The sequence below is a fragment of the Buteo buteo genome, chromosome 2, assembly GCF_964188355.1.
Source record: "Buteo buteo chromosome 2, bButBut1.hap1.1, whole genome shotgun sequence".
NCBI classification, from domain to species: domain Eukaryota; kingdom Metazoa; phylum Chordata; class Aves; order Accipitriformes; family Accipitridae; genus Buteo; species Buteo buteo.
Genome location: NC_134172.1, coordinates 3,858,105 through 3,872,637, shown reverse-complemented (window position 1 = coordinate 3,872,637; position 14,533 = coordinate 3,858,105). Strand labels below are relative to the sequence as shown.

Here is a 14,533-nt window from a genome sequence, read left to right as displayed (position 1 = left end):
TACTCAGTATCATTATCTACTTCCCTTGAATTGAAGAGACTAGAAACATTAGATTAGCAATTAGATCAGCTCTCTCCAATTTTGCACTTCCAGAAAGAAAAGAAAATATTATGTTAATTAGCGGGTTCTCTAGTCTCTATTTTATATTCAAGCTTTTCATTCCTTCTTATTTCCTCAACTATCTGGCATGAAAACATTTAGATAACCTACAGGCTCTGCTGAAGAGGTATATTACAGACTTGTAGACTCATTTCTTGTACAAACTCCAGAGTTTTGGCACATCACAAGGGGCTGAGCCCTCTTCAAAGAAGGGTGGTGAAATAGATCGTTACCTACTCATCCTACAGACTTAGAGATGATTTCTTCTTATTAGTCTTACTGCCAATCCTTTTCTACATTTGCTTTTAGTCCTTAAGCAGACAAGACTAATGAACTAAATATTTAGTAAGAAGGAACCTGTCACACTGGTAAGAACAGCCTGCTTCCTCTGGCTATGCAATGCCAATCTCCCAGAGGGGAGTTACCAAACTTACTACAGCACAACAACTTGACCAAAATGGCTCAGGACCTGCAGAGTTTACCACTGTATCTCTCTGGGGTTGCAAGGGAAATCTAAGTGGAGCACATGTATGATAACAGAACAACACATCAACACTTTACACTACCAGGTTGTATGAAAGTCTGGGCACTCAAAAATTCAGTTAAATTCTCCTCTAGAAGACAGCACCAAAATGCTCCCATGCTATTTAAGGCATGGAGTCAGTAAAAAGTGTACCATTGAGAGCTGTATTCCCACAACTCTCACCTGACTACTACCTCCCCCTCCACACACCCTGATTTCTTCCTCTGGGCATCTGCAGAACCATATGAGGGCTCCAAAGCCTCTCACCTCCAGACCCTCCTGGGAATCACAAAGAGCATGCCATGATACCACTTCTGTGAGGCCCAGCACCGCTCTCTTATCAAGATGAGAGTTCTGCTCTAAGGAACGGATCCATATTTTACAGAGACGAGTAGGTTCAAAGCAATCATTCAGTCCCCATTCAGGATAAAGGCTCCTTTGAATCCTGTTCCATACACCTAATTCTCTCTATGCGCTGGATGGGCGAACGGCAGTGCTTCCCTTGAGGTCCTGAACACCATGTAGATGTTACACTGGAGACCCTAGCTCTCTGGTATGAATTGAGATCATGGAGAACAACATGTGATTTCTTGCATCACGGTCCTGCAGCAGAGAGAACTTATTGTCAAACATGCATATGACCAAGAGCACTATGTTGGGAGATGCAAAGAAATGCAATGCAGTTACAGTAGTGTTTCTTACCTCAGTCTGACCCACGCCCAAGAAGAAACAAGACACCATTGCAGGTGGAAGAGGGGGTGACTGCTTATGCAGGTCATAGCGCTCAATACAGATCAGCCCTAAGAAGCTGATGAGGTAGCATTAGTACACAGCACAGCGCTGGATAGAGTCATGATGGAAAGCCACACCATGCATCTGCTGAGCTGCAGGGTAGTCCCCCTACGGCCCAAGATCATGCACTTCAGTGTGGGGCAGGCCAAGAGCTTGTACAAGGTCTCTGATGAGGCTTGTGACCTCTCTAATCACTGTAACTCAGCCTGATGGCATCCTAGTATTTGCCAAATTGAAATTCCTATTCCTACTGTTCATATCCTGGCATTTAAAGTCTTTTTACTTTATGAAAATACATATAAAAAGGGAAACCACTGGAAAAGTTTCCTTAAGAATATGTGCCATTTTATTGGTTTAGACACTTTACAGAACCAGAGTCTTTAAGCAATAAAAGGATCTGATCAGGGAAATAAAAATTTAACATCCACCATGAATTCTTCTCCTTTAACTATGCTAGTGAGGCTTTCATATTTATAGCAGGAGATTATCATGTTCATGGGATAATAAATTACACCAGATCTAATTACTTCATCACCAGCAATAGTTTTTCATAGACACTGACAGGCCTTAAATTGGGATGCGTCCTTTAATTCTGCTCTTAACCTTCAGATGAATCCCTCAGGCAGAAGTGCAAAGGGAACACAGCAGTGGGCATGGTGGCAACACAGAGCAGTGTCAAGTTTTTTCCATAGACTGTCATCCCATAAAAACAACATATTGCAAAAGTCCTGGTCACACTTAAATCTGTGGCAAAATCCTCTTGAATTAAGTGGGGCCAGGATTTCAGCTTCCGTATTGTTTCACTGGTCTGAGTAGGTCCAAATCACCGTGTGTAAGGTCAAGCACTTGTGTAGGTTTGATAGATTAGAGTCCAAATGTCGTTTCTGTCTATTAACCACAGAGGTGGGACAGGGGAAATAGTTGTAGATAAGTGCTCCACCTCACCTGTTTTGCTCCTGAGGGGACGTTTCTGTGCACTTGTGGTCCTCCCTGGATCCATTTGCAGTTTTTCAAGCTGCTGTTCCAAAATGACACATCGCCGCCGTTCTTCCTGAAGCCTCTTCTCAGCTTCCAAGGCTTTATTGCTGCCTTCCTCCACCCTGATAGGCAAAAAAAGGTAGTTAAGCTTATTTATGTCATGACTATTAAGGATCAGTCAGTCTTGATACTGAATCCTGCTTCATGCTGCACAGCTCCCAACAGAGGGAAAAGGAGAATTTTCCATGCATCCAAAGAAAGAAATCCCAGTAAAATTGTTCCAGATGACATCCTCCAAATTTGCAAACCAGAATTAACTAATGAGTATAGTTGGAAAAAATGGGTTCATTAATGGAGGTTGCCTAGATCCCTTAACACTGGCTACTTGTGTGAATTTACCACTCAGATGGGCAGGCAAGCTGCAGATTGCTGAGGAGAGATCTTTTATTACAAGAATAATAAAATGCATTTTTTAAACACACTGGGAAAATTTGGAAGGAAAATAGTTTATAAAAACATTGTCTAGCATTTAGCTGTTTTACGTCAGTTATCTGCAAGTAAGAAAAGAAACTTGACGTTGCTTTTAATAAACTTAGCCATTAGACAGTGAGTGGAAGAGAAAGTGAAGGCTCACCCTGCAGTACAGAATGGAAGAGCAAAGTGCCTCTCTGTTCACCCCGCACAACATCTTAGAAAATTAGCTACAAAAATTTGATGTGCGCCCACAGATGCAGATAGTGGTGCATCTCGTGTGGGGCAGCACCTGATACAAAATGATTCAAAGAATCTTAAAGCTAGAGAGAAACTTGATTTGACTCACTGCATTGTACAGTGCAGAATAAAAGAATTTCCTTCTTGATCCCACAGGTGATAGCTGATTATTCCCTGAATCAAGAGACTTGATTAGTCTTATTTCCCCCCTAGCTGGCGTAACTAAAAAAAATATTACAACTGTAATAAAATTATATCACTGTCCTAAAAATCTAGCTACAGGCAAGACTCTGACCTCCTGTGGCAGTGAATTACCAGGCTGGTGACACTCTATGAGAAATTATATTTCTCTCAGTGGTTCTGAATTCACTAAACTTTCATTTGACCAGGTGTTCCTCTAGCATCCACGTTAGACAAACAGTGGAGGAAAAATGACAAGACTAGCCAGATTTTACTAAATCTTCTGCCAATATGAATAACTTACTTACTTAAACTAAATGTTCCTCTACCTCTTCCCCTTCCCCCAGCAGGGCCCAATCCTACAAACCGTTCACAACGGTGTATCTTTTGACAGCATATTCTGCTCCACAGTAAGTGACTGTGAAACACAGTCCTAAATTCTGTCAGCTGCCGTAGAAAAATCCCACTCATGTAACCATTCCCAGTGCTCTTCTCTCGACTTAGGCATTATATGTGTTACTTGAGCTTTGCTGACCCACACTCCAACAGGGGAAGGGAAGAGGAGGAATGCCTGATATTTTTACACATAGTCATGTTGAAATATGACTGGATGGTATATTATCCTGAGGTCTTCCAAGAGTTATTGCACACAATCTCACAAAATTTACTTTACCTGCTCTTGATAAATGTGTGATAACCGTGGAGCTGCTGAATCATCAGTCTATGGTACATTTTACAAGCAACTGTGCATTTCATTGACTCCGTGTTCTTCATTATCCCATATTTGTGATGGCCCCATTTCAGCTATCACTCACACCTCCATCCTTATCTAATTGCATAGCTCTATTAAAGTCACTGGGCTTACAAACATGAATAAAATTCTCCCAGTGTGTATTTCCAGGATTTAGCCCTTAAAAACACAGGGGATGATACCTTTACCACAATTACAAAAAAATTTATTTTTCTGACTGCAATTAATTGTACGGGACAAAAGTTAGGCAAGTGTGAAATGATAACTAGTGTGAAATACAGCAAGCAAGCAAATAATGCCTATTGTATTCAAAAGCAGACAGACAACAAGTATATCTTTCCACAAACTGGAATATAGATTTCGGAATCAAATAATAGACTGGTAAAAAAAGCAGTAGTTAAAAGGTATCTAAAGAGAAAAGACTTTGCTTCCCCTGCCCTCCTAAAACACAGCTGGCTTTTAACATCACCTTAAATTGAACTGAATAATAGAAAAAAAAAATCACTGTTATGCTTCAGTTAAACCAGAAGAAATTCATTTAAAAGCGGATACAGGAAAACTTAAAAGAATGTGAAAAGCTTTTGGAACAGAAGTCAGATTCTAACTATAATTACAGTATTTACTAGTGATTAATAATATTGCTGCCTAAATAACACCACACATATATAAACACACGAATTCTAGTTCCATCTAGGTGCAGCAAGCTTGAAGATGACTCCATTTTTCCTGTCCTTTGTTCTAAAAGAATAATAAAAAAAATGAATCATCAACTAGGCAGGGAAATTGAGCAGAAAAAATTTAAAAAGCCCCTATTTAAGGAAAGGATCACACTGGCAGCGTATGGTGTACTGTACTGCATGCTATAGACTCTCACATGTCTCAAGATCTCCTTAATCGCAGCATCCCACAAAGGATACTGGTAGAATCAGCCGCTACCTTTTCTGCAGCACAGTGACCAGTTCCAGGAGCCTGTCTCTTTCCACTTCAGCAGCCTGGCAGAGAGCCTTGTGCTCTGTGATCTGTGTCTGCAGCACTTTCAAATCCGGGCTGTCAGTGCCAGCAAGCCTAAAAGCAGCAGAAGCATAGAGAGTCTGTTTCCCATTTCACAAATGAAAGAAATGAAACAAAGACAGGATTTGAAAAACATAACAAAATACACTTGTCTGAAGACTAAGCCAGAATGCAGAGGTAGGCTCACTACCTCCCCCCAGCATCAATCCCTATACTGCAGTAAATGGGATAGAAATATTTGGAAATAAAGCCACCGTGAGTTTCATTGGAAAGGTCTTTTCCTTCACAAGTATGCTTTCCCTTCCCATCACCCCCAAAAACAAACTTCCACCTCTGATCAATTCACTATTGCTGACTCTCCTCCCATTGCTGCTGCCAAAGTAAAAGAATCCTATATATGAATTCTCCACAGTGTTACGCTAAGCTATTAAATGGCATGCTATTGATTTTCTCCCACTGAAAGGCTTCAGGCAGCATTAGTACAATGGCCGTTCTTGTGCCTAATATGTGATGAAAGGAAGGGACAGTTTTCCCATGTATCCCATTATTATGTACTTCATTACTTCTCCGACCTCTCCGCACAGGAGTATTCAGGTGTATCTCCTTTAGAACAAAAAGCAGGAGAAATCTTGGTGATTGGGGGTGAAAAGGGAAAAATGGGTTTTAGGAATCAATTAGAAAATTAAGATAGCAAGAAGACACTAGAGCTTGTGACAGAGCTCTTTGGCAGTATCAGGTAGAAAGGATGGTAAAAGCAGCTCTTCGTTACAGAAACAAGGCAGACAAGGATAAGGCTTGCCAGCAGCTTGTGGAGCGTGGCAGGAAACCTCCCTTGTTTATGATGAAGTTTATATACATACCTTCCAGGTGGGATGTTATTACTGAGAAGGAAAGGCTTAGTAGCTGCTGACTCTACAAGTGTATGGCCCATCTTGGACACTGTGCTGGGAGGAAGAAACCTTTGTTAAGCACTGAGCTCTATGGAGGGCAGTCCTCCAAGAATTCCGGTCATTTTCCAATGTCTGTGTTTATTGCTGCCTTGTAGGGAAAAGGCTCCCAGAGCCCTCTCAGTGGGTATCACACAGGCACTACATACACAATAGCTCAGCTTGCTCCCTGACTCCAAAACACGCTGCAAAAACACCTTGTGTCTCCACTGTACAAAACCCATAGCTCAGTGTTTGATCTCTGTGCTCCTGGGGATACTTTGCTGGCACTCCAGACCAGCATTGTGGAGCTCCATGTCACCGAGTAGCCACACAGCAACTCGTGAGCAGGAACAGCTCTCGACTGTGCTTGGCTCAAGCTGAGCACGCAGCCACACAAGCTGCCACTGCTGCCCTGTTTCCTCGCAGGCATTGCCTTAGACCCTTGCAGAGAGCACTTTCATCTTACACCTTCACCCACTAGGGTGAGAGACAAGCACAGGTTACTGTGCTTGTTTGATAGTGTTTGCATGTTGTATGCTTTCATAACCAAATGAACCCCTGTTCTGCAACAAGGTGCACAATTTTATTTCCAAATGCCCTTTAAAAATATACTTTATATTGTTTTCTGAACCCTTCTACTTTGTGGACACCCTCAGGAAGATCTGTCAGGCTTAGTGTTGTAAGAGGAGGAGTCAACCGATAACACTAGAGTACCACTTCCAGTCTGGATGAGTTTTACACGTAATGATGTGTGTGCCTGGGACATAAAAATCTAGTGTGTGTTTGTTTTCCAAACTTGAGCTCAGCTGCCTAGAGGCAAGTCCCCGTAGACTTCGCCCATGTTTCCTTGCCTTTAGGCTGCAGTTAACAGAGGATAAAACCTTAACATTGTGGAACAGGCACAGCTGCCTTCTAGGCCAGGAGTAGTTAATCCTAAAATCAAGTTAAGGTTGCTAATGACAGAATTGGCCCAGTCTAACAATGCAGATTTTTACTTTGACATCTCCAAGGGGCTTTAGTTCCTATTTATAGCATTTTTCATTTCATCTTTCCTGATAGGAAAAGATGATTCACTAAAGTAAAACGGAATAGAGAGTTCATCAGCATATTAAAGTTAATGGAATGATTGAGCCCTGCTGACCAAGTTATTAATGGCTCTTGCAGTTTTCAGACTCATTCACTGCCCACCTGACATGTCAGCTATTTTCATGACAGAGATATGTTAGCCACGTATACAAGCAATAATTTATGCATTGCACTTAGCAGCTCCTACAAACCCATTACCCAACCTTGTTTTCCTGCTTGCCTTCCTGCTTACCATCAGCAGACATATGAAGTAAAAAAGTGGATAAAATATAGATTTGCTCCATGAGAGCACAACTTCTGCCGAGTTAGAGGTGGGAGAATAAAGTCAGTCAGAAGGGTATAACTGGAGACGTGGACACCTTCAAATTAAGGACGTTTTAACTCTAACTCGAAAACACTGAAAAGAACTTTTCTTAAATTTTGTAGTAATGCTCTACTTAGGGATACATCTGACAATTTTAAAGCCAAATTCAGTGTGTAAAGTAATGTGGTAGGCGAGTTAAAATTACATAGAAGAAATCAGTTGCAACTTTAACTTGATGAAAAATTTCCTCCTTCCTCAGAAGACCAGTCTCAAATCCTCATTGTCAATTAGACCATGAACTCTTTAGCAACAAAACCAGTATTTTAACAGGAAAGGATAAAACTTGCTCTGGTATTATGGTCCCTTTACACCACCAGAGTGACACAGAGTCACATCAGTGTAAACAAGAATCAGATTTACCACTGTATTAAGATTAGTGTAATTTACGTGGTCCTCTGTGAGGCTTTATAGAGTGTTTGTTAAGAACAAATGATGTGGTGTGTTTTCAACATTTCTGCAAGGAAATCCTACTCAAAGCACATTTATTGATTTAAATAATGTGCCAGTGATTTAGTGCATACCTAAAATGGCATTTTGTATTAATTCGCCACCCATCTTTCAGAAGTCTGCTCATTAGAAGCCCCGTTTCTCATAAGAGAGAAGAATCACAAGCACTTAAGCTAACCACATAAACATTATCTGAGCTGGAGAAAGAGAATTAGCTGCACTACCATCATGCCAAATGTAGTAATGTCTGCAAGTCTGTATATCTTTCTCTGTTCCAGGACGAAAGTCCAAAAGATAATGTGATTAGAGATTCCCATATACTGTAAACAGGCTGCCACAGCTGTTGGTACATAGCACTTGTGGTTTGATAAAATTGTCTGTGAAAACCATGCTTCTGAATAACTCACAACAATTTTAAACATTGACATTAGGGTCTTCTTACCGAGCAGATCCAATCCTTCCAACCTGATTGCTGCCTGATGCCAGAGGCTTAAGCAGAGTAAAACCTGGATCTTCTGAGTGCTCAGAGGGTGGTGTAGCAGCAGCTCCTGAACCATCCCCTTGATGGGCGGATTTCTTCTGTTAATGTTGGAGCAGGTTATAAAACCAATTACACAGTTCAGAGGAAAATAGCTGCATCACTGCCTAAGCAGCAGCTCATGATTTTTGCTACAAGCATACCAGAACTTTTGATTTACAAGACCTCCTCAGAAACTTTTCTTTAGTTTCTATGGATTTCAGGATGGAAACAAAGCAAAAGTCAGTAAAGCGCAGTTTCATATGAAATCATAGGGTGCACAGTGTCACTAGAGAACCCACAGTGCAGGACCACCACTACCAGTGCCAGCATGGGTGGCTTGTGTCCCTAACCCAAGTTTTATCTTGGGTTCAATGCTTATCCCCCATTACTGAGGGATATGACAGATTCACAATCTCACCATAACCCTATGAGGGTTTTATATCAATGGGAATTAGACGTCTAAATACTCTGACAAAACCTGACTGTAAGATACCACACCACAGGAGAAGTCTTTAGCAGGTTAATGGACTGCCTCTCAACTTCTATGCCTGTGCTCTGGCAATAGTACCACCTTGCCTCTGTTAGTTTGCAACACTAGACCATAAAAGTTGAAAACATTTTTAATATACTAGTCTACAAGGGGCTAACCTTCCCAATTCTTTGATCTGTTCAATGAAATTTCCATATGCCTGAGACCCACCAGACTCATATCAATAGCTTGGACATCTGAGGGAGAGGAAGTTTTTGAAGTGGTTTACAGGGGGAGATGAGAATAACTTACTAGGGGTCCCATCACTCCATGAGGGGAAGCAGCTGGGTACCATGGCAGCTTGCTGATGTTGGCCTCACCTACGTTTGTTTGCTTGCTTCCTTCAGCAGCCAAAGATGCTGAATACTAAAAAGTCCTCATTGCAGCCCAACCCTTGCTGTCAAGTCATGTGACAGCCTTGACATGGAGCCACGTGTGGATGCGATTGATATTTCTATGTTTTCTACTCTTTAAACAGCTTGAAGAAAAGTTATGTACAAACAGGAAAGAAACTTAAGAGTTACAAGAGAGAATCCCTGCTTTATCATTCCATCAGGAGAGACTGTCAGTAGGACAGGTATTAGTGTCTCAAGCTAGCAACCATCTCAGATAACAAGGGAGAAGGAAGTGGAAGAGCAGATCTAAAATGATTAAAAAGTGTGCTCCTCTAGTTAATTTCTTCTGACGGTCTACCTGAAGTGTGAGTTGCCCAATCTCCTCTTCCAGCTCTTTAACCTTTGCTTCTCGTTCAGCCACCATCTGCCTGAGCTGCTCTATAAGGCAGTTTTGTTTCTGAACCTCACTGTTCAAATGCTGCCCTAGCATCTGCTGGGACTCCTTGTTCTTCTCATCCTGCTGGCTCAGGTGCTTTAAGATCTCCTGCATTTGCTTCTGTTGGCTCTGATAAAATAGAAACAATGAGTGAGATCTTCACTTTTCTATACAATGATTATTAAGACTTCCTGGGTGTTCTACACCCCCCAAGACAAATACCCATTTAGGAATGCTAGAGCAAGCCGCTGCCCTGCTAAACTCATTCCTTGGTGTAGGCACATTGATGTCACTAGTGCTACTCCAAGAATTTGGTCCGTTATGTTTTAAGTGTGAGACCACCTTATCTTGTTCTCAGCATTTATCCATTGAAAGGACTGCACAGCACAGCTACTTGCAAAGCTCAGACACAGGCGGCTGGGTAAGGACAGTGTCCCCACTGGCCCCTGTGGGTCATATCAAGACTCTAGTGACTGGATGGTGCAGGTAGAAAAGACCTGAGCAACTGAGTGATTCAGTATGCTGGCAGCTTTGCTCCTGAGTGTAGCAGAAAAGACAGCAAAAAAAGGCTGGCCTTTGACAAAGAAGGTCACTTTTTCATAAACTGGATAAAAGTAGATTCAATGTGCTTTTTGTGAAATTAGAACATGATCAGATTGTGTCATAGTGACGTTAAAAGATGAGGGTAGTATGAAGTGACAACTATGAGGCTAGGCTGTTTTACCAGTATGTTTTGGAGTTTTTCTCAAACTCACAAATCTAATACTTGTCAGTCAGTTTGTTCTGTCGGGCCAACAAACTGCAAGCAAGGTGCTTCTTTGATGTAAGGGATAAAACAAGTTAACCATTCCTTCCCAAGTAAACTCACACTTTTCTGTAATCATTTTAGTGAGAATGCTCAGACTTAGCAAAAGTGACAACTGTTATTTGGCTCCTCTGTAATCTGCCGGCCAGTACCCATATTCCCCATGGCTGCCTGGTGTGCAGAAACATGAATGCCAGCTTAGTCATAAGCATGACTTAGCTAAAACCTACATATAGAAGCAAGGAAATGTGATTTGAAATGTGAGGAGCTAGATCAGGAAACACAGAACTAACCCTAATAAGAAGTGGCTAATAATTTTTTTCTATTATTTTAATTGGGGAAGACTATTTAGAACCATGGCAGGACAAAAGGATCCTGCAAAACCATGACAACAATCATTTATTTCAGCATAACTGCATCTTGAGTTTCTGCTAATACTCTTGGTTTTGAAGGGGCCAAATCCTTTCAGCTCCAGCTACTGCAAGTGAATGTGCACATGGTTTAGCACTCATGCTTCAGCTTGTGTGTTTTGGGCTGTGTAATACAACAAATCAAAGTTCAAGATTGCAGGTATTCTTAAGAAAAAAATTCTACCAATGGAGCTGAAAGCAGAACAGAAAATACAGTCCAGCTTCATGGGTCAGAAATGAAGCCCTTCCTCTACCTCCTAGATAATCCTATTTCAATCCCTCTGCAAAAGATTTCTTCCAATACTTGCAGCTTAGAGCCGCTTGACTGCAACTGTGTCATGCCTGGTGCTATCTTGCAGCCTTTACATGATCTGATCCAAAATGAAGGGCTTTAGCTGACTAGGAAACCTCTGGTTGTCACAGTTTGATTCATCAGGCCTCTGTATACCCTAAGGTTGTCTGTGTCATCGTGTCATTAAATGACATCATGTTTCACCACTTATAGAAAAAGGGCTGATCTGCAGGGGCTGGGACCAACAGTAATAGCCAGACTGTACCAGTAAGGCATCTATGAGCTCATCGTCGTGTTTTCCTTTCTCCAGCAAGGTTACGATCTGTTCCTTCAGGGTTTTCACTTCACTGCACAGCACTTTGTTCCTGGCTTTTGATGCGTCGAGTTTTTTTTTCACTTCCTCATGACTTTTTTGGAGAGCATCATGTTCCCCAGTGAGTTTCTGCAGTGATGCAAACACATCATAGGAAATGACAGTTATAGCCTATCACCAAGCCCCAGGTGCTTTGGTGAGCTAAAGGAATCACACATTGCCTGGTAGAAGCTAAAAAATGGAAATGGCATACAATATCATCCCTAAGTAAGTAGAAATTATAAATGCTACTACTTGCTGCCGGCTTGCCAGCATCAAAAAAAGGTCTGTCTGCTCAGGAATACAAGTGGACTAGGTTGATTCAGTACATGCCAGGAAGCAAAAGATAATTTTGTATTAAAACCTAATTCTGTATGCTCCTGCTTTTTCTTTTGCCTCACCATTATCCACGGGGAGAATCTCTTCCTTCCAGATACAGGTGGTGATGCCACACTGCCTACTAGAACCTGTCCCTGGTATACGCTGCCCCCTGAGCCATGCCTTCACCTAGATGAAACTGGCCAGGGAGCACGCTAGCAGTTAAGTAGTAATGGACAAGTACAGGGGAAGTTATTGTGAAGGAGCCTGAAACACAAAGGCAGAAGTGGAGCCGTGCAGATTATAGTTATTGAGGAACATCCTCTCTGTGCTGCAGGCCTGTAGCTATAAATCTTCTCTTCCATTCCCATGGCCAAGAATGAAAGGTGTGTATCACCCCATTGCTCATTCTGTTGCATGGGTAAATTGTGGTGAGAAAAGCAGCAGCTCATCAAGCTCTGGAATGGTGCCAGGTGGCTTCTACAGAAGCAAATGCAGAGAAGGAGAATGGGGAGATGTGCTTTGCTAAGCTGAATATGTGTAGCTGACCCTCACTACCCATGTTTCTTGTGGACATGGGCCTATGTATCCTTTCCACCTCGGGGTTTACTACATGTGCCACTAGCTATAGCCTCTCTCACCCCTAAACACCAGATGCTTGTTTTTTTTTATAGCAACTACACGTGATAGATGGAGGGTAAGACTCATTTTCAGAATGCCTCTTAAGAGGGTGTCTGGTGTAATTCTCATCTCTATTTTGTTTAAATATAGAAGCCCATAGCCATACAGATATATGAGGTATGAGGGGGATGCTTGTATTTAACATTGCATGAAGAATGCGCATCTGGCCACAGGGTGAGGGGGAAGCTACAGAGCTTGGATGCAGATGTAGCAGGGCTTCTTTCTGCATGTGCCTTCAGTATAAAGCCAGTACCAGCTGCATTGCAACCCAGGGCCTCTCTCCCCCTTTCTAACATCATAGAGCATGCACAGTTGTCAGGTAGCCACAATTCAGATCAAGTGGATGCATCCGACACATCAATCATGCAGCAGAGGGGAAGACCAAATCTTGTACTGCAGCAGTATGCCTGGCCATGCCAAGAGTGCAATACAGAAAACAAATGTGGAAGCTTTTTGCTCAGTCTGTGAACTGTGGCAGGATTTCTGCCAGCAGAACAAATGGTTTTCTGAAATTGTCTCCTGGTAGGGTGTAACATACACCCTGAAGGTAAGGCAAGATATTGTACCCTATATACCCAAACAGGACTCTGTCAGCTCACAGGTTTTTACCTCCAAGGTTTCTTTCTTTTCTTTTTCCAAGCTGCGAATCTTCAACAAGTTCTTCTCTTGGGCTGACAACTTCCTTGGATCAGTAAGTGCCAGCAATTCCTCATCAATCTCACTCAGTGATGTTCTGGTCTTGTTTTGACCCAATTGATTCTCCAGCTCTCGAACCTAGGGGACAATAATGACAACTCATCCAGAGTCTTTACCGGGAGTCCAGTGGTTCAGCATCAAAGAGGACATAACCAAAGGGAGCTCAGAGTCTAGCATCATATTACATCTTGATATTATCGTGGTTAACTAACAGAGCAGTGTCTGTTCTTTCAAGTTTAAATTTGTTAGCTGCTAACAAACATGTAGCTATCTAGGGCATCTGTGCAGGGAGGAGGTATAACATCAGACCTACAGGAGACTCAGGACACATGGGAGATCTGTACCTTATTGGAGCCACATGTGGAGGCCAGGCAGACACTCCAGAGCATCTTGAATGCCACTAAACAGACATGTGGACAACAGAATAATACCTTAGATCTCCTCTAAAAGGGCAGACACCCACTCACCTATATACATATAAGCATCTTGGTCTTTAGCAGAATCACCATCCAGGATGTCCACAACGTAAACTTTTAAGGCACAGTTCACTAGTGTGAACATAGGTACCTAGTACTGGTTTAGATGCCCTGGGATACTGAGGGCACATATGATGCAGCATCTACAAGACATCCACAGTCCTCTGGAGAGATGACCAGAAGTCAGAAGGACACCCTACAGCATCTTGGCTGGCATTAGACACCTATATGTAGTCAAGAGAACTCAGCCTCTGCATCTCAGCTATTCACTACATACTTCTTCTGTAGTCAGTAGAAGGAAATGGGTACTGCTACAGCACAGTTCCTCTGCCCTGTTCTGGAGGTGGCTTCGAAGATAAGATGCACCTACCTCACTTTTGATACAGTGACTGTATTTACAAGATTGTCACTGACTACAGAAGGGGCCTGAGGAGACTGGCTCAGAAAGAAATTTCTACATTACAGTAGGATACAGTACGTACAGCCTTCAGATGAATCCCAGCCCGGGGGTCTAACGGAAGGCAAAATGTAATTTGCTCAAGGGAAAGTAGAAGTTAACAATTTAAGTCAGAGTACAAAAAAATCACAGTTTGTTGGCTTATAATTAAACAGCAGAAAAATAGGAAAAATATGTATCAAATTGCCTGAGAGAAGTTTTATTTAAGATGCAGACAAAACTGCCTCCCTGTCTCGAGCTGACACTTCAGCTAGACTGTGCCCTTCAGAAGATTCAAGAGTTAAAGATTTTACTGAAGTTCCTGGGGGAACAACTTGAAAATCTTACCTGACCTCAATTCTTCCCATCTGACTTT

The 14,533-nt window shown here is 42.1% G+C and overlaps 1 protein-coding gene across 5 annotated transcripts in view; it reads right to left on the bottom strand.

Annotated features, from left to right (window-relative positions):
* CCDC13 (coiled-coil domain containing 13) overlaps nt 1–14,533 on the bottom strand; it is a 36,484-nt gene that overhangs the window by 6,186 nt on the left and 15,765 nt on the right. For 2 of the 5 annotated variants that reach the window (XM_075044155.1, XM_075044185.1), the window contains exons 8-14: nt 13,159–13,323; nt 11,464–11,640; nt 9,614–9,820; nt 8,314–8,450; nt 5,906–5,989; nt 4,971–5,099; nt 2,360–2,514 (exon numbers count right to left, since the gene is read on the bottom strand). In XM_075044155.1, coding sequence (XP_074900256.1) covers nt 2,360–2,514; nt 4,971–5,099; nt 5,906–5,989; nt 8,314–8,450; nt 9,614–9,820; nt 11,464–11,640; nt 13,159–13,323 — 1,054 coding nt within the window. Of the gene's footprint in view, nt 1–889; nt 1,431–2,359; nt 2,515–4,970; nt 5,100–5,905; nt 5,990–8,313; nt 8,451–9,613; nt 9,821–11,463; nt 11,641–13,158; nt 13,324–14,533 lie in introns of all 5 variants that reach the window. The other 3 variants (XR_012652611.1, XM_075044164.1, XM_075044174.1) reach the window with 3 other exon arrangements.